This window comes from Anolis sagrei, chromosome 5 (genome assembly GCF_037176765.1).
Source record: "Anolis sagrei isolate rAnoSag1 chromosome 5, rAnoSag1.mat, whole genome shotgun sequence".
Lineage (NCBI taxonomy): Eukaryota > Metazoa > Chordata > Lepidosauria > Squamata > Dactyloidae > Anolis > Anolis sagrei.
Window position 1 is genome coordinate 88,829,430 of NC_090025.1, and position 20,994 is coordinate 88,850,423.

The 20,994-nt window shown below is 39.2% G+C and overlaps 1 protein-coding gene across 3 annotated transcripts in view; it reads right to left on the minus strand.

Moving 5' to 3' along the window:
• The window catches only part of CACNA2D1 (calcium voltage-gated channel auxiliary subunit alpha2delta 1), a 531,008-nt gene that overhangs the window by 55,292 nt on the left and 454,722 nt on the right, over window positions 1-20,994 (minus strand). For 2 of the 3 annotated variants that reach the window (XM_067468853.1, XM_067468852.1), the window contains exons 17-21: window positions 19,512-19,580; window positions 15,739-15,813; window positions 15,040-15,114; window positions 6,714-6,764; window positions 128-199 (exon numbers count right to left, since the gene is read on the minus strand). In XM_067468853.1, coding sequence (XP_067324954.1) covers window positions 128-199; window positions 6,714-6,764; window positions 15,040-15,114; window positions 15,739-15,813; window positions 19,512-19,580 — 342 coding nt within the window. The remainder of the gene's footprint in view (window positions 1-127; window positions 200-6,713; window positions 6,765-15,039; window positions 15,115-15,738; window positions 15,814-19,511; window positions 19,581-20,994) is intronic. The other variant, XM_067468854.1, reaches the window with a different exon arrangement.

Sequence of the window (20,994 nt, forward strand, 5' to 3'; positions counted from 1 at the left end):
TGTCTTCTCTGGTTGGTACTAACAACTGAATTTCAGCCAAAAGGAATTGGCTAGATCTTTATTTATTCCAGAAAGTAAAGCATCTGATGGTAACACAATAACAGAATAATATATGAATATAACTTGCCTCAACTTTAATATCGTTTTCTAGCTCTGCATCCAGAAAATCCAGTGTCACTGGCTCCTGAGATTTGGGATTCTGAACAAGAAGGTGTTAAAACAACACATTATATATACATTTATCACTCTTTTCCCTTTCTGAATCAAATTATTGAAAATAGTTCAAATGCTATTTCAAAAACAAATGAGGCTCCTGAGACAGTAATTACTTACTACTTCAATTTTCAGTCAGGAAAAAAGCAAACATTGTAAATATACCAGAGCTTGGATACTTTCTACAGAATATATCGAGGTTGTTCCCATAAGTGAAAACATTTTGTAAATCATACAGGCAGAAGATGCAATTGAAAAGCTAGACAATGCATCATATGATAAGAAATAAGATAAAGATAAGGATTATAAGGAAAATCAGATCAAAGGTAAATGATTCTAGAAAAGAGAATCAGAGACTCCAATTCTCTGACAACTCTTGGGGTTCTTCCCATCATGGAGGGTGACGATCCTATCGACACCCCGGTTGATTGCTATAACAGCGAGATGGCTAGAGCGATAGACACGATCGGCCTCAAAAGTCCCCTCTTGCGCAGAGTCACGCCAACTCCTTTGTTCTCTGAGGAGTTGGCGGAGATGAAGCATACGAGAAGGAGACTAGAGTGCATCTGGAGGAAATCTCGGGGTGTCTAGAGTCTCAATTAGGATCTACACCAAGAAGACCTTCTTGACTGCTTGCATAGCATCTGCATGGAACAGACCTTCTGAGTTGTTTCAGGTCATTGGAGAGCTCCTCCACCCTCCCGAGTTGGGGGAGGTCCTTGAGAACTCAGCTCGGTGCTGCAATTTTGTGCAGCATTTTGCAGATAAAGTTGCTTAGATACGCCTCGAGCTGGACGCCAGCTTAAATGCAATGCCAGAGGAGGTAACTGAGACATCATTCAGTCCGATCTTGTGGGATTCCTTTCGGCTTGTTTGTCCTGATGATGTGGATGGGGTCCTAGGGGCTGTGAGGGCGAACACATCGGCTCTGGATCCTTGTCCTTCCTAGCTAATTAAATTGGCCAGAGGTAGGTTATTAGATTGGTTTGTGTTAATAATTAATGCATCATTGGTGCAGGGGAGATTTCCATCTGGTCTGAAGCAGGCTGTGGTAAGACCAATTCTGCAGAAGACCTCCCTTGAACCTATGGTTTTGAATGATTGCAGGCCAATCTCTGACCTCTCTTTTTTGGGCAAGGTGCTGGAGTGGGTGGTCGCTTCTCAGCTCCAGGGATTCCTTGAGGAAACTGATTTTCTAGACCAGTCACAGTCTGGGTTTAGGCCTGGCCATGGTACCGAGATGGCTTTGGTCGCCTTGGTGGATGACCTCTGCTGGGAGCTGGACAGGGAGAGTGTGACCCTGCTGGTTCTCTTGGATATCTCAGCGTCGTTCGATACCATAGATCATTGTATCCTTCTGAGCCAGCTCTCTGGGATGGGACTTGGGGGCACGACCTTGCTTTGGCTCTGGACCTTCCTGGAAGGTCGCTCCCAGTTGGTGAAGCTGGAGGACACCTGCTCGGGCCCCTGGCCTTTGACCCATGGGGTCCCTCAGGGTTCTATTTTGTCCCCTATGCTCTTTAACATCTACATGAAACCACTGGGTGAGGTCATCCAGAGTTTTGGAGTTTGGTACCATCTCTATGCAGAAGATGCCCAACTCTACTACTCCTTTCCACCTAATTCCAAGGAAGCCCCTCAGATGCTGAATGAGTGCCTTACCGCTGTGACGGTCTGGATGAGGACGAATAAGCAGAGGATAAATCCTGGCAAAACAGAGGTCCTCCTGGTCAATCGCAAGCCGGATCGAGGTATAGGGTGGCAACCTGTGCTTGGCGGGGTTGCACTCCCCCTGAAGTCACAGGTCTGCAGCTTGGGGGTCCTTCTAGACTCAACACTAATGCTTGAAGTGCAAGCGTCAGGAATGGTTGGGAGGGCCTTTGCACAATTGAAGCTTGTGTGCCAGCTGCAACCGTACCTCGTGAAGACAGATTTGGCCATGGTGGTCCATGCCTTAGTTACCTCTAGATTGGGCTATTGCAATGCACTCTATGTGGGGCTGCCCTTGAAAACAACCCGGAAATTTCAACTGGTCCAATGAGCAGCAACCAGACTATTAACTGGTGCAAATTACAGGGAGTGGTCAACCCCCCTGTTTAAGGAGTTCCATTGGCTGCCGTTTATTTTCCAGTCCCAATTCAAGGTGCAGGTTCTTACCTACAAAGCCCTGAATGGTTTGGGACCCGCCTAACTGTATGACCGCATTTTGTTTTACGAACCTACATGATCCCTTCGATCCTCTGGAGAGGCCCTTCTCTCACTCCCACCCCCTTCGCAAGTGCAGGAGAGGACTTTCTCTGTGGTGGCCCCTCATCTCTGGAACTCACTCCCCAGAGAAACTAGACAAGCCCCCACCCTGGCAGTTTTCAGGAAGAGCCTGAACCAGGCCAGCAAGAAAGTAGAAATACAAGCAAACTCAGCATTAGTAAAGTTTCTCTACAACTGTGTTTCCAAGAACTAAAAAGTAGGGATGTGAAATGGCACCGAATCCATTCTGTTTTTGGGTGCCCTCCTTCTGTTTTCAGGAAGGTTCTTTCCAAAATGGAAACGGAACCTAGATTTCTGAATTACGAATCCAAATGGGCCCCCTCCTAATCTCCCAGATTCTTCCCAAAAACAGAATGAGGAGCACCCAAAATTCAAAATGAATACAGAAAGGATTCACACAACCCTACTAAAAAGTACACATTGCCCCTTGTGTATGACATATTTATTAAATTAGTATTAAAACATCTGATATTAAAACCTCTACTTTTAAAAATAAACTTCAGATATCTGATTTTATCTTATGAGCCTGATATGCTCATATTATTTCTTTGAATCACCTGGAATGAAGCCCTTTGCAACTGTTTTGCATGCGTGCTGCAAGCAGTGCTTGAGGAAGGAATGGAGTTGTCTGAACTCCTTCCATAATTTATATGACACATCTCACTGGGATTTGTAACTCAGGTTCAGGTAATATGGTCGTGTGAAAAGGTGAGACCTAGGCTTTCAGCATGAATCCCTTATCCACAGATTTGATAGCTATGGTTTCACTCTTGGAATGTATTCTTCATGGATATGGGGGTTGTAATATATAAACCTTTATATACAAGAGTCCAGACTGAGTGAAAGCCTATGCATGTAGAGTTTCTGCCCTTAGTTACCTATGGTCAAAATGTGGAAAGCAGAAAGAGAGACATATATCAGATAGAGAACTAGCTGGCCTAACATGCATACAATGTTTACATAATACATTAGGACCTAAAAAGTTGTCAAGTTTACAATAGTAGAATCAATGTATAAGGAAGGGTTGTTCCTCCTTGTAGAAGTTCTTCTGACTGACTGCTAGAGGCTGAAATAAGGTATAGTAACCTAAGACCAATACATTGTATTCCTTTAAAGCATGTTTATAAAAGATGTCATGGCTCTATAATTTTTAGGTTACCTCTCCATACTTGCCATTTAAAAATAAATACATACAATGAATGGATGGATGAATGGAAAATAAAAATTTGCTTTGAGTAAGAAAATAAGCAAAAATAAAATGAATTAAACAGAACGTGTAAAAAGAAATTAAGAGAAATAAAGCAAACAGACTTCCATAGTAAGCATTTCAATGTGCTATTTTCTTATTCATTTGAACAAATAAATAAAACTATTTACCTGGATAATAGAGCAAATCAACTTTAGGCAAAATAATTATAAAATGAATAACAAACTTTTAAAAACAAAAGATAACAATGTAACATTCAGTGTTTAATTCTATGTAAAATCAAATCAAATTTAAATAATAAAGTTCTTACATGCAGTGGAATGGCTTTAGAAGGATCATACCCAGGCAGCATGCATGAAGGCATTGTGGTGGCAAAAGTAGTATTGCAGTCCATGTCCCATTCCAGTAAATAAACAAGGATAAACAAAATGATAAAGAGGCCAGAAAATAAAATCAGTGGATCAGATTCAGAATTAGTCATGCTTACAGTAGACCTATCCCTGAAGATTATATTAGGAACATCTAAAGATCTCTCATTAAAGCTCAGTTTCATCTAATTCATTTAAATGCCCTTTAAAATGATGGTTAAGTTAAAGTGAAGGAATCCCAAAGCTTTGACAATCGTTGAAATGTACATATGAAAATTAATGGAACGTAAATATCCAAGCACTTAAACTTGTGTTGTATTTCTAGAAAAAGCTCATGGATTCCTTAGGTCAAAATCCACTTGGAAATTCTCTTGCACAAGTTCCTCATTCTGTACCCTTTTGGATGGTTATTATTTATTTATTTGACTTGTATACCGCTACTCCCAATTTGGCTCGGAGCGGTTTACAGCAATAGATTAAAACAATACAATTAACTTTAAAATACAATAAAAACAAGAACAGACATAGTCCCGAGTTATTCACCCATCGAAAGCTTGTCGGAAGAGAAAGGTTTGACAGGCTTTCCGAAAAGCAAGTAGGTCTCGGATAGATTGGGTTTCAACTGGCAAGGCATTCCATAAATAAGGGGCTACAATCGAGAAGGTTCTCTGCCTAGTAGAGGACAGATGATAAGTCCAGATGTTGGGGACTTCAAGCAAACTTTGGTCTTTGGACCGAAGGAATCTCTGGGGTTGGTGACTCAAGAAAAATTTCTCGCCTGAATAATTGCTTATTATTTAGTCAATTCACAGCTGATATTCTTAAATACTATGGTGTAAATCCAATATTGCTCCCTTAATTGTTCCTTTTCAAAATCTTCTCTGAAAAAGATTTGACATATTATATCTACTTATGTATAACTCTAGAGATGTTATTCAAAAAAACCAACCCTCAATAACTGAGTTAACTTATCTAGGGGTTAATGTAAGTACTGTGGCCTTATTTTTTTAGTAAAAAAAAGTAGTGGGGGCTATCTCCTTCTCTGAATAAAATATGGGAGTGCTTAATTCATCCCAGGATAACCTAAAAGAAGTATTAACCCACTCCACTCTTTTCACTGCAATGCTGCTTCTGCCATTTGAATGAATGGCCAGAAAAACAGTGACCATTAAGTTTGATTGGTCTCTAAATCAGCACTAGAGAATGATGCTCAACTTTCCTATAGGTCATGTCCCAAAACTTGCCTTGACTTATACATGAGTATATGTAGCACACGTGGAGCTACAAGGGAAGGAGGGAATTTCCATCTTCTGATTTTTATGACAGAACCAGTTCTGTGACCAGAATTTCCCCTTTGGATCCTGGTCTAGAGAATTTTATACGTAAGGACAACTAAACTGCATAAAGATGAAATAACAATGAACTACCCTGATGGGGAATTACCTTGCTCATGTCTTATTAATGCTAATGTGGATTGTACAAGAGAACTTGGTGGTGGATTGGTTCCTTGGGTTCACATATGAGAGACAATGCAACCTTTCCAACAGTTTCGCCTTGATTTTATCTACCATTTGTCAAAATTGGATGTGTATGTTTAGCCTCCCATAGTTTAACTTGCATATTTGTGAATCTGACATAGATTTTTAATTTGGTTTGTGTGTCTTAATAAAGATTAATGGGTTAGAGCAAGTGACAATGTTGATATCACATGAAAAAATGAAACCATGCCTCTCAACCAAAGATATGTGGCTTATTCCAAGCTTTAGGCACCAATTAACTGTTCATTTCACATTTTGATGAGCTGTTTTAACAAAACAATTTAATATTATTTGAATTTCTAAGTATCTTATAGCTATAGCTATAAAACATGACTAATGACATAATGTTACAATGTCATGCAAGAGCACAGTTAACAATTGAACTAAAAGAAAAGCAACCAAGCAAGCAACTCACACAGCTATGTAACCAGGAAGGGAATATTTTTAAAGTTGATGAGAGAAAAATGAAGGACAGAAGGAATGCCAAAACTGGTGCAGTAACATAAAAGTGGAATTTGAAAACTGAATTTGGTATTCCTTTGGGAATGCATAATGGATCTGTATGTTTATTTTTCTTCAAAGTATGAGAATTGTCTTGGTGTATCTCTGTATAGAGCAAACCATCTTTTCTAGTTAGATGTGAAAGCAAGCATTAGTGATTGTTGATGGACAATTTTGAATTCAAAATAACTTTTGTGTTGCAATGTTACAATGGACAAACTGCTTCTATTGTTCATTGTGCACTTTTTCTGACTTGAGTATGTAAAATAATAAAGTACCAAGATTGCTGAAAACTATCAACTAATAGTTTAAACTTGGCAAGTGGAGCTGGGCAAGGACTTTGTGTTGGCAGTGAAATAAGTCTAGAAGGGATAATCTCCTGATCTCTGATCATTGTGACTGAGGCACAAATTTAATTCTCTGTTAATAGCAACACACCATCACAGAAGCATCTTCACAAGCATCCAACACTAATTTTGCAAGCTTCATGCTTTAGAAGCTGTTTGATAAACAGCCTAGTTAGCCCCACCCCTGGAAAGCTAAACAGAAGCTCTATAATCTCAGCTTCAGCTCTATGCATCTTTGAACACACTAACAGTCACCTCCATCCATAGTTACCTGGACGTAGGGTCTCCTTTTTCTAATTTTGGGAATGCCCACACCAATGTGCTAAAGTGATAAAACAGCATTGATTCATATTTTTACATTATTAGGACAGTTATCTGTCAATGCACTATGTTCCAATTGCCTCTTAACAAGAGCATAAGGCTTCTCATACAAGTATGCAAAGTTTCTTTCTTGGCACTACAACCCCAAGATGTACTTGATTAAGTAAGCAATGGATTTCTAGGAGTTGTAATCCAAAAAGTCACTATTGAAAGTTATAGTTCTCTCATATACTTTGCACATCAATTTACACACTTTGTTCACAAGTTTACTCATCAGAGTAAATCCCATTAACCTGCATTTAACTACTACATACTCAGTATGATCACTGAGTATGTAGTAGCAGACAAGCAATCAAACCTAAAATAAAATACTTACAGTTGTGCCTATATAGCCAATGTGACACAGTGGTTATAAGGCTAATTGAGCTAGGACTTCAGAAAACTGGGGTTCCAATCACAATTTAGCCATGGAGACCCAATGGGTGGCCTTTGCAAATCGCGCACTCTCAGACCTCCTCCAAATTTATGCCACAAAAATCTATGATAAGGTCAAAGTTGAGTGAAAATTGACTTTTAGCTACAAAAACAATAACAAAGTTCTGGACTGGAAGTAAAGAGTGTCTCTTTTGAACTATAATTTAACTGAAATGATATTGAGGTCTACCAGTTACTTTTTATTCAAACCAACCAACTATAGAGTATCAATCATATAAGATCAGTTCAGATGCCTTCTGAACAGCCACTGCTGTAGACTAACTGCATGCATATCCATGTGCAGTTAGCCAGCTGCATGGTAGAACAGCAAAAGAAGCCATTTAATTAGAATGAATAGAACTGCAGCCTGATCCAATGGTGAATGGTGGAATCTGTAAAATCTGGAAAGATGGATGATTTACTCTGCCAATGTAGAACAAACATTTTAAAGCTACTGAGATAATTTAGCTTAGATTACTAAATGCTTGTAACAAGAGAGTCATATGTGTCTCGCTAACTAACTACATTCACAAGTAAATGCTGGGTGCAGAGTTTTCCTTTCTCCTCTACTCTTCTGCCAAATCACTGATTACAAGAACAGAAACACACATGCTTTTCAGGGAGTCTGTACCAGATTGCTATGTACCTTATATGTACCAATTATATTAATTGTTTTGTATTGATTGTTTTTGTTATTGCCTTTGTTTACTGATGTACTGTGGGCTTGGCCTCATGTAAGCAGCACCGAGTCCCTTGGGGAGATGGTGGCGGGGTATAAATAAAGTATTATTATTATTATTATTATTATTATTATTATTATTATTACCTATGTGCTGATAGTGGCACATATGTGGGTATTGCTCAATAGAAACTTTTATTTAGTTTGATACCACACACGTCACCAGAGTAGCAGCTACTGTTGCAATGGCACAAGAACTGTTGCAATGGCACCACCATTTTATTCATTTGATTCAGCACCATACTGAATCATGTGCCTATTCTAAGAAGTACAAATCATACTTCATATAAACCAGCAAACACTTTATAAAAAGGAAGGGGTTAGCTTGAAAAACAAACCTATGTGTACATCTACACCTATGACTCTAATAACACTAATCGCACGCGTGCAGAATATCATTTCACATTTGAAACAGAATAACAACTTCAGGGGTATGGGCCATAAAAGCTGAGTTCACAATACAGCCAAGTGCTGTGAATTAGAAAAATATGCATGCCAAATCAGCTACTTTGGAATATTTGACCCATTGTGACATTTTAATATTCTAATCCTGTGGAAAGCTCAATTGAAGTGCACAGGGCTTGTCCATACTTTTGGTTCTGGAGTTTCTCATCCAGAGATACTTCGGCAGTGTTGCAGACAAATTCATTTTAATCCTTCAAGTAATTTCACCAAAAAAAAAAACAACAACCTATGAATACCTGTATATATTGCCCAGCAGTATATATACTGCTGGGCAAACCACAGTAGGATAACTTCTTAAGAAGTCTATCACAGTTTTATGTGGTCAAGAAGATTATAGAAACTGAGTTACATGGGAATAGTTGCTATATATATGTGAGACTGTAAATCACATCTTGTACCAGTTTTGAACAAGAAGCTTTCAGAAAAGAAGGAATTTAGAAGGTGCTGAGAAGGGAGCGGTCCTGAATACTCTCACCTTTTCCAAATGGAAAGAAATAGCTATTTTTGTTCACTTGTTTGTATCTATAATAAGATTTGTAGTAGAGAAAATAAAGGAAGTTAGTATATTAGATGACCCCTGACTAAAACTAAAACAAAAGCCTAAAGTACGAAGTATAGTATAATTGGTAACTTTCTTGTGATATACTTCAGCTTTAGGAAGGAATTCTTACATCAGTCGTAGCAGCAAGTAGGCCAATAGCAACAAACACTGAGAACCATATTTGGCTGATGTGTTAGCTGTGCCCCTTCCTAGAATTGGAAGACATAAAGATGGTAGTACACCTGCAGGTAACCTCATGGCTGTAATTCTCCAATGTGCTACATCTGTAGCAATTTCAGAAACTCTGATTTTTTCAAAACACAGCCACCATATTGGTCATAAGAACATCTAGAAATGAATATATTAGACCTACCACTTCTTCACATGGGGCATTTTTGCCCCATTTTGCTGCTTTCTTTCCTAGCAAGGATGGGCCTGCCATGTGCCATCACATGATGCTCAGCAGCCCATTCCCACATTTCTCCCAAAGTGGGAGGAATGTGTATTTTGGGTAGCTCCAACTGAGCCACCTACACTTTCCTTCCTTTCCCCCCGTATGATGGGGAAAAGGGTGGTGGGGCAACACATATTACAGAGTGTTGCCATACTTTTTTCTATCTGATGTGATGGGGTAAGGGGGAAGGGCACACAGAGTGCCACAATTAGTTTCTAGACAGAGTGTTGTTTTTGACCTTTAAAGCTTTAAATGGATTGGTTCCATGTAGGATCCATACCTAAAGTTTACTTAGGTCCTCTGCGGCACATTTACTTTAACCAGATAGATCCCAAGTGGCAACTGTCACTCAATAGATTTTTTTTCACTGGCTGCTTCTAGACTGTGGAATGACCCACCAGAAGAAATTTGACAGCTATATCACTTGTCAGAATTTAAGACACAACTGAAGACCTATCTCTTCTGCCAGGCCTACCCAGGCAACTTTAAACAATGAGTTCTAAAGTTACATTTTTTCAGTTTTGGTGTATTAATCTTTGTTCTGTGTATTTCATTATATGTATTTTAATGGTATTTTGTTTCATTGGTGTGGTTTAACTATGTTGTACCCCACCTGGAGCTATGAGGAGACACAGGTAACAAATAATAATAATAATAATAATAATTATTATTATTATTATTATTATTATTATTATTATTATTATTTCCAGTCTAATTGTTTTGTGAGAAACACACACGCAAAGACAGTACTATTTAGGAAATACCTTTTATTTCGGAAAAGCCATCTACAATAAAGGGTCAGAATTCACTAAAGTAAAATGTCCCAATGTGATTAATATCACAAGGAAAGTCACAAATATAGCAAGAAGGTTTTTCTGCATCATATCCCTGTGCCTCAAAGCATTATTTTAATCTATAAATCATCTCCAGGTTTTGTTATATGATACTGTATCCCTAAAATAGAGTCAAGCCAAAATTCAGTTTTAAATAACCAGCTATGGCAGACATATTAAATGAATGGAACTCACATAAGTGATGAGCATTACATAATTAACTGCATTATGTTTGGTTGACTTTAACTGGGTCAGTAGTGCAAAATATGTCAGAGAACAAGTCATGTACTTTGAAAAATAAATTAACTGGTTCCTGCATTTAAAAAATGCATTTCTATGTGCAGAAAAAAATGTGGCTCATCTCTGCAGCCTTCTGCATGTTTCTACAAACTGCAACTTATATAAATACATGTATTTCAGGTTGCAAAAAAGGTCAGTTTTCATTTAGGAATCAACAGAAAATGCTGTTTCCTCAGGAGATAATGTTCTTGAGCAGGAATATTATTTTCCGCACAGAAAATGCTGTTTCCTTTGCTGAGAATGCTGTTTCTTATGCAGAAATACGCTGTTTGAATGTTGGGCAGAAAATGGCCTCAACAATGCTATTATTTTAAAGGTTTTCTCACAGAGAGAAGCAAACCACTAAAATTATTTATTACTTCCTTCCAGATAAAACTTAGCAAAGAATTAAATCCCTACAGGTGCATACATTTTTATTCAGGCATGGGCAAATTTTGGCTCTCCAGCTGTTTTGGGCCTGAACTCCCACAATTCCTAACCGCCAGTAAGCTGTCTGAGATTTCTGGGAGTTGAAGTCCAAAACCCCTCGAAGGTCAAAGTTGCCCCTGCCAGCTGTATATTATAGAAATGTATAAGTTGTTTTGTGCAAATTTCATTCCCAAACTCTCCCAAATATGCAAACATTAGCAATGACTGGCTGCTAAGTAACTCTAAATACACAGAGCTCGAAAGATTACAAACAGTAATCTTCATACTTTTTGTGATATTGGAAGCTTTGTGGAGTTAGAATGTTTTGTTTATGTATATTTAAAACAAATAACTATAGTTCCAAAAACAAAGCAAAGGGCTTCAATTCAAAGTTTGAAGGAGCTATCCAAAATGCTGTTTCACTAATAACACTTCAGCATCGTAAATTGTTCTGTCACTTAAAGAAGATTTGCTCCTCCCCCCAAATCATGGAAGTCTCCAATCTGTACCAGTGGAGAAAAAAAGAAGGGCAATGGATTAAAGGAAAGCAGTCCTTGTTGAAAGGGGGAACTTCCTGTAATATTTTGGGGGTAGATGAATGACACAGCTACACCACACTCTCAAAAGCTGCTCCAATGCCAGAGCCCAAAGATGTGCTATTGGGGACTACAATTGCCAGAATTCCAACAACGAGCATCTACAAATGTTTTTTTGCTTTCTCCACTGATTGGAGTCTTTGTCCCTTATAAAAAATGGTAGGATAGAGCTTCTGGCTGGAAGAAAAGTCAAATGACTTTCAGGCTAGACTTTCTCTTTCTTCTACAAACATATCATGCTAAGAAAATAACAGGGAGAATTGTCTTAGGGCCGATCCAGGAGTACCTTTATCCCAGGAGCTTCCACAGTAAAAGGAGGGCAGCCAGAAACCGTTCCCTGTAAATGTGGAAGCAATTGTTGCAAACAGCAAAAACGCAAGATTTTCAGGTGTGGGAATATCCCAGTTCTGAGCCAAAAATCTGCATCTTCGAAATCATGGTATATTTTTAAAATGTAGGTTTGTTCCTGGGTTTAAATGTTTGTTCCTGATTGGTTGGTTCCAAAAAGAAGGTAACAATTGGGTAGAATGAACATTTGTTTGTGTGTCAAAAACTTCATGAAATGTGAGGAGGCCACATTTTCTCTGGCCTGGACAAAGTTGTTGCCCCCTAGTCAACATTGTACATCTTTTCACAACCAGAGCAATCAGGAACAGACATGTATAATAGGGCTGGGCGGTTTCGTTTTGTTAATTCGTAATTCGTTAAAAATTTGTTATTTTTTTTTATAACGAAGCGATAACGAACCATTCTGGAGCAACTTAAAAACGAAACGAATTTTTAAATTCGTTTCGTAATTGTTTCGGATTCGTTATGTATTCGTTTCGTTATCGTTTTGAAGTCGTTTCGTTATTATTTCCGTATGTCTGGGGCAAGTTTTATAGTTGTTTTTTGTTTAATTAGTGAAAAAAATTATAATATCACACCAACAGTCAACAACAGAGGGAGAGGGAAGCTTCAGAAGTTCCCCCTGTCCCATTTGGAGGTTTTTTAGCGTATTTCGCGGTCGCGTCCGCCATTAACGAATCAATTCGTTATTGTTTCGAAATTGATTCGTTATTGTTTCGTAATTTTTTTAACATTTACAAAATTTCATAAATATCGAACTTTTTAAAAGAAAAATTTCAGAATTCTTTTTAAAATCGAAACGCAAAACCCCCCAAAAAACGAATCGATTTTAGAAACAAATTTTTCCGTTGTTACCCAGGCCTAATGTATGACCCAGGAATAATCCCTGTTTGCACAGATGACCCTGCAGCTTATATAATCCAGGAAGGAATTTATAGAAAGATTCACATCTTCATATGTTCACATCTTAAGTTATTTTTTTTTAAAAAAACCCACCAAAATTTTCAGTGGAAGTCCCATGGCGGCCATATTGGGAGCCTCTAAATCCTGCAACAAAGCAGCAAGTGTGGACAATAGAAGCAGAAATCCGTGGACCAACAGGTCTATATGTGGACCTCTTCCGAAGTCACAGGATTTTTTGCCTCTGATTAAAACCCCTGATTTGCTGCTGTCTGGAAGTGCCCTTAGAGTCTCAACAAATTGGAAATGACTTGAAGGCACAGAACAATGACAAAAGATCACTCTTGAGGCACTCTACTTAAAAAAGAGAACATCTTCCTTCATGCACCCAGGACATGTTCCCCTGAAAATTTTCACAAAAAAACATATTGCTGTTGTACAGTGTTCCCTCACTTATCGTGGGTGTAACGTTCCAGGACTACTTGCAATAAGTGAAAATCCATGAAGTAGGGATGCTCTGCCCATTCCTCTCCCCCTCCCCCCTCTCTCACACACTCTTTCCCCAGAGGCCCCAGAAAGCCTTTCCAACATTTGCCCACCGGTGCCTCCGCCTGCTAGACTCATGTGGGTCTATTTCCTGTGATTTCAAGTTGGGGAACTCACCTGTCCTCGCTGTGGAGCTGGAGAGCGATATCCAGGCAGAGAACACCCAGGCAGAGAAGGCAACCTTGTTCAGGCAGCGAAAGCTGCTGATGCCACTCGCCCGCAGGCACTGCTCTGCCAACCCAGCACCAGGGTCACCATGGCCCCCAAGGAAAACCAGGTGGAAATCCCTTCTTCCCCACTCAAAATCTCAATCTCTCTCTCTCTCTCTCTGAGCTGGCCCCATGTGCGACCAGGAGGAGGGAGATGGTGCTTCAGGAGGGAAGGCAGAGAGGAACACACACAGAGAAAGAGAGTGGCAGCTAGGCACGCAGGTAGGTAGCTATAGGCTCAGCCTTGAAGAGGAAAGGGAAAGGAGCCCTCTGAAGACTCCCCTTGCTCAAGCCTGCTTTGGCTTGAATCTTCCAAGGGGCCTTCAAGGAAGGAGCGGGGAGCAGTGGAGGCAGTGAGGAGGAGGAGGAGGAGGCTGCTGCCAAAGGGGCCATGCCGAGGCTCAGCCCAGAGACAAGTCCCAGGGTAAGACCCAGCACCTGGCTCCTCCTCATCCTCTTCCTCCTCCTCCGTCCCCACACGGGGGAGGGGGGAGGAAAAACCCACAAAACAGCGATTCTGCAATAAGCAAATTTAACCTTTAACTTGCTTTAATTTAACTTTTAACTTGCTCACATTTATGTTGAAGTCAATGTGGCCCAAATATCCTAAAGCAGGCATAGGCAAACTTCGGCCCTCCAGGTGTTTGGAATGCCTGCCCTAAAGATACCCAATCCTCTCTGAGTTTGGAAGCTAAGGAGGGTCAGCTCAGGGACTTGGATAGGAAACTGCCAATGAATACTAAGAGATGTGGTGATATGTCAGAAAAAGGAACTGGCAAAATCATCTCTGAGGATTCACTGCCTTTAAAAACCCTATAATATTCATGAGATTTCCTTAAGCCAAGCATGGACACACCCAAAGTGTTCCCTCACTTATCGCGGGTGTGCACGGACACACCCAAACACACTATTGTGCTACTGTTTAGTATGAATTAATTTAGTCCATCGTATACTCATTTTTAAGGTTAACAAAACTGCTACCACATAGATTTTGTCACCAAGATTTGGATGTATAACATAGCACATTTATTTATTTTTATTTATTTATCATGTCAGTATCAACCAGACAACATAGCACATAAAATCAGAAAACGAAAACTTATTACATTTGTTGGCTTCACTGCTATGCTACAGAAACTGTTTAATAAGCTTATAAAGAAAGATTTTATTGATACAGACGATGTCTTCAAAGGATTAATTACTACTATTACTAATTTTCCAATTAAACTTCCCAAGATCTTGCAAGTATTACATTCTTCCATGTAGTAGTTTCCAGTCCATGTCCTCCTAGATGAATTTATATATTGACTATGGACCATCTTATTTCATAGTTAGTAAATCATATAACATATGTGATATGAACTAAATGCATGTTTATTAGAAATGCAATTATTTAATTCTAAAAGATAGACCTCATATGGTTTCTTCTTATTCACATAAGCTGCAATTAAGATGTGACATACCTTTGGTTGAAGATTTGGATGAAGCAACACGTAACCATTGGGGTCAATTGCAAAATAATAACCATTCGGACATAACTGTAGAGCACAAAATAAATGTAAATTAATTGTCTTTTTCACTATAATAGTGTTAAAAGATCATGGACACTTTTTTCCAAAAATACTAACTATAATATATGGAAACTCAAACAGAAATTGTAGTGTTTGTTAGAAAACAGAGAGCACTGACATATTATAAGGGAGAAAATTCTGTTTTTATATTATGGATTTAATTACGGAGAATATGGTTGAGTAATCTTGCATCAATCAGTGTCCAGATAGCATATCTGATTAGATGAATTACACTTTGTGCATAGCTAACTTGATATATACGTATATTGTTCAGCACATGGTGTTTTGGCAGTGCATAGAGGGTGATAAGCCTATTTGAACTCCACTGTCTTGTGTTTTCATATGTCAACTACAGCACTTAAGACAATTCATGGAAAGCACTCTATATTATCTTATAGGAAATTAGAGATCTCCTGAACTATCACCAGGGCAAGGAGGAAATAGGGGAAATGACAAAATGAATGAAGGACAATCTTTTATCTTCTAGCCAGAGGAGTGGTAGATAGACTGGAAGAAGTACTTAATCAGATTTCAAGTGTTAGTAAAAGTTAAAAGTAGACAATACGGTAATATGTAGAGAAAGAAACTTACTGTAAATCGAGGAGTCAGCTTTTTAATTTCTTCTAGTGATACATCAACTCCCATTACTCCAAGTATGAGTTGGTTCTAGGGAGGAAAGAACTGGATGTTAGTTTTCCAGAAGGATAAATAGTTATTTTAGTAGAAATGTAATGGGTGAAGTTAAAGTTCCCCTTTACAAATACAGGAGGAATATCTTCATGTAGCCATACAATAATTGTACGTAAATTTGCAAATAAACTCATGAACAATTTCTCATAAGGTAAAAAAGTGGTATGCAAATATTTTTCTTTTCTGAAATCTTTTCTGAAATCTTAAATACACACACATTGACCCAACCACTAACATAGAAATGCATGGAAACAAGAATACTGTAAGGTAATGAGAACTACCATCTGTTCATATAATCTTATATGTCTATTAGGCATGGATAGAGCTGCGTCGGATAATTCATTACTGGTAATAATTTTGTTAAAGTAACCTTTTTGAAGTGATTTCAAAGCATTTTAAAAACCCGGAAGTCTCTTTGCCCTTCCAAAGCTTTTCCACCATTTTTGAAACGACTCAGGAAGTGAGTTGGAAATGATTCAATGTATTTTCAGCCTTCTAGCTTGCTGGGAGGCTGGGAGGCTCCTTGCCTCCTAGCCAATCAGGGGAGAAGTTTTGGGGAGGGGGGGGGGTTCCGCACTGGCAGCCATTGTTGTATATAAAGGGGAGCACATGGCTCAGAGGCTCATTCAGAGTAGGGAAGGGAGAAGGGAGAAGACAAAGACAAAGACAAGAGAGGTTGTTTTGAAGGGAGGTTGGAAGAAGAGCATGGTGGGCAAGCAAGCAGAAAGGAAGAAGAGCTGAGAGAAGGGCTGTTACCTGCTGTGCCTGGCTGCCTCTCTGCCTGGCTGGATGGGCAGTGGGCAGTCTGCCTTGCTGCTTGTGTATTGTTATTGTTGTGGTTTGGGATGGGTAGACACCACAAGGGTAGTGTGTGGGTGAGTGGCGTGGGTGGAAAGAACAACACAGAGGAACCAAAGCACTCCAACATTTTAAAAAGTCAACGTTGTAGCTGGTCTCTCTGGCCTCAGTGTTTTGTGTTTTTTTTAGTTTGTGTTGCACTTTGCCTGAAAAGAACTAGATCTCCCATCAATTCAAGCCACTCTTTGAACACAAACTCTCCTTCCTAAAGTAGTGAAATCAGCTTCCAAGGCAAAAAGAGCAAAGCTGTTTGTTATTTTCTTTGTTTGCTGTGAGTTGCCTAAAACGACACTACAAATCCCATACATTCAAGCCTCTCCTTCCCTAACTTGTTAAATCAGCTTCCAAGGCCTCAAAAGGTCCCTCTTTTACAGCTTCTACATCTATTACTGTGTAAGAAAGAGAATTTATATATCGGCTCACACAAAACTATCAAAAATTCTCTAAGAGGAACTCTGTCAGAATAAACTGGATTGTTGTACTTTCTCCCTCAGAACTAAGGGACCAAATCAATAATAATAATAATAATAATAATAATAATAATAATAATAACAACAACAGCAACAACAACAACAACAGCAGCCAATGAATACTTGTCCATGTGTGATTTGAAAAGGTCCCTAGAATCAGAAAACAATGCACAGTTCCTGTAGCTCAGCAGTTGTTTTACAATGGGTGGCAGCTGGGTTTCCCCTTCTGGGGAAATTATGTGTAGTCCTATATTATTGGGTGTTTATAAAGCTATTGTCCTCACAACTCTGTTATACACCTGCGAAACATGGACTGTCTACAGACATCACACTCAATCCTGGAATGATTCCATCAGTGTTGCCTCCGAAAAACCATGCAAATTTCTTGGGAAGACAGGTGGACAAATGTCAGCATGCTGGAAGAAGCAAAGACCACCAGCACTGAAGTGATGCTTCTACACCATCAACTCCGCTGGACTGACCAAGTTGTCCGAATGCTGGATCACCGTCTTCCAAAGCAGTTACTATACTCCCAACTCAAGAACGGAAAATTGAATGTTGGTGGACAGGAAAAGAGATTTAAAGATGGGCTTAAAGCTAACCTTAAAAACTATGGCATAGACACCAAGAACTGGGAAGTCCTGGCCCTTGAAGACTCTAGATGGAGGTCAGCTGTGATCCGCACTACTGTGGAATTTGAAGAGGCAAAGGGGAGAAATGTGCCAAGAGGAAGGCATGTCAAGCCAAGTCTGTATTTGTATATTTTCATTTTCTGGACATTTTGAGAATACCTCAGTAAATGTGCCTCAGTTTTAAGGAGTAATAATTCCTGTCTTCTGTACATACCTTTTTTGAGGGGCAACTAGAAAATCCTGAAATCCGGATTTCCTAAACTGTATCCATCTTGCTTTTGTTGAGCCTTGGGAAATAGGTGTATGTGCCTTACAAGCAAATAGCCCACATTTTGCCCATTCCCACAACTCCAGGTAGGATTTTGAAAGACTCTTGTCTGAAACGCCAAGAGTTGACATAATAATACAGGGTTGCACATAATAATACAGAGCTGAACAATACAGGGTTGCACATACAAGGCTGCACCCAATACTTACTTAGGCACTCCCTTGTTGTCCATGTATGATGGCCTTCCAGGTGTAGTGTCTTGGCGGTGGATGTAGAGCTCTATTATTGACCTGCATATTCTTCTACAGTGAGGACAGGTTTCCAGGTTTCCAGGTCCTGATAAGACTTGGCTTGACATGCCTTCCTCTTGGAAGATGCAGTTTATGACCTATAAAGTCCTAAATGGTTCGGGCCCCACCTATCTCCGTGATCACATCTTGTTCTATGAACAGGCACAAACTCTAAGATCCACTAGGGAGGCCCTTCTCTCGCTTCCACCTTCATCTCCAGTACAGGGACAAGAGAGAGGGCCATCACTTTCCTCTTTTTTGTAAGAACTTAAAGACTTGGTGGTTTCATCAGGCCTTTGAGAATGACTACTTATTAGTTGCAACCCCTGGGCAGTAGTTAGAACTCGGCCTTGTACTCCGTCCACCACCTCATTACCCCAGACCTCCATCATTCTGGGGTATTTGCCCTGGCCAAGACCTTTTTTACAGTCCTCTAAATAGACTCTGAAAATGAGTAGCCCCAGGCCCCTATTATGGCCCTCCTGGGACCTGGCCATTGCACTTTACCCATTCCCCCTGGTCCCCATGTTTTTTCTTTGCACTAATCTGGCCCAGCCCGCTGAAATTGCCTAGGCAATTTCCAGAATTTTGTCCCCTGGCAGCTCATTTGTACAAAAGATTAATGAGGGATTGGTTTTAATATATATGTGTGTGTTGATAAATTTTTATGCCTATGTTTTGCTTATTGTGTATGTGTCTGTATATTTTGTTTATGTGGAAACCACCCTGAGTCCCCTAGGGGAGATAGAGCAGTATATAATTAAAGTTTTGTTGTTGTTGTTGTTATTATTATTATTATTATTATTATTATTATTATATTTAGTACTTCGAACATAATTCTTCATAACATAATTCTTCGCAATTCTTTATTCCCAGTTGAAGACCCATAATCCATAAAAGATCAAAACAAAAAAATAAACTAATGTAAGATATAACAACTGTATTTTCTAGCAAATTTCACAAAACCTTTGCAAATATAAAACTAGAGTAAATTTGAAGTCGATTTGCATACTTGTACTATTCCAAGTCTCTCATTGTTGTATCTGAGAACATCTGGTTCTGTTAAAGGACTGATCTGGTTCAAATCCAAATTATTCAACTTGCTTGGCTTCTCAATAAGCTGACTATTTCTTTCCAGTGTTAAATGTTGACGTACCTGTTTGTTGTTTTGATCTACTGTCAAATTGAAGACAGGCAAAGTTCCGGAAATGACTAAACCAAGTTCCTACAAAATGAAAATAAGGAGAAATGTCTGTACTTCATATGAGAACTCTGCATGTGTGCATATGTGTGTACACATGGAATAAGTAAATATTAATTGAAATGTAATTATACAGGTCCCAAAGGTTCCTCAAACATAAGCTAAGTTTACGATGATTCTGAACAAATTGTGTATAGAAAAACTTCGTAGAAAACCTATGACACTATGATTGTGAAGTTTAAACCCCCTGCATAATTTGTTGTTGTTGTTCATTCGTTCAGTCGTCTCCAACTCTTCGTGACCTCATGGACCAGCCCACGCCAGTGCTCCCTGTTGGCTGTCACCACCCCCAGCTCCTTCAAGGTCAGTCCAGTCACTTCAAGGATGCCATCCATCCATCTTGCCCTTGGTCGGCCCCTCTTCCTTTTACCTTCCACCTTCCCCAGCATAATTGTCTTCTCCAGGCTTTGCTGTCTCCTCATGATGTGGCCAAAGTACTTCAACTTTGTCTCTAGTATCCTTCCCTCCAATGAGCAGTTGGGCTTTATTTATTTATTTATTTATTTATTTTATTTCCCCTGCATAATAGACATACTTAATAGACACACAATATGAATTTCAGCTAGAAACTTGAATGAATGGCTATAAAAATAAGAGCTGTAATGTAGTATAAAATATATCAAAATCATCAACATTCTCAAAGTAAAAACGATGCTGTCTGAAAAAAAGACTTTTCAGGTACATTCTCATCCCAAACTGTATGCATATTTTGTGATCAAATATTCATTAATTTTGAGGTCAAGGCACTGTGCTTGCTGCCTTCACAAAAAAGTGGCTAATCATTTCTCTCTTTGACAGTGGATTCTATTAACTTATGAAGGAGATGTTCCTTCTAATAGAAGTTTGTTTGTTTGTTTGTTTGTTTGTTTATAAATATTTCTCGCCCTGGAGGGGACTTAAGGCATTTTTATGATTTGATGCCTTAAAACACAATATACACTTAAATAAATATTAAAATAGAATTTAAAAGTACATTAAAACAATTAAAACATTTATAAACAATACATTCAGAGTTAAACATGTAATCCACGAGCATAATCTGGGCCGTTCAAATGGTAATTGTACATTGTTCCAAGTCTATCTATTGCACAAGTTCTCTAAAGAATTGGTCACAAAGCCATATTTTCACTCTCTTGTGGAAGGTCAGGAGGGAGGGGGTTGTCCAATATCCATGGGGATGGAATTCCACAGCTGAGGTGCCAGCACTGAGAAGGTCCTGTCTCTTGTCTCTGCCAATAGAGCCTGTGAGGGAGACGGGACCGAGAGCAGGGCCTCCCCAGATGATCTTAAGCTCTGAGGTGGTTCATAGGGAGAGATCTATTCGGAGAGGTAAGCTCCTAAATGTTTATCCTAACAACCATAACAGATAACAATCTCA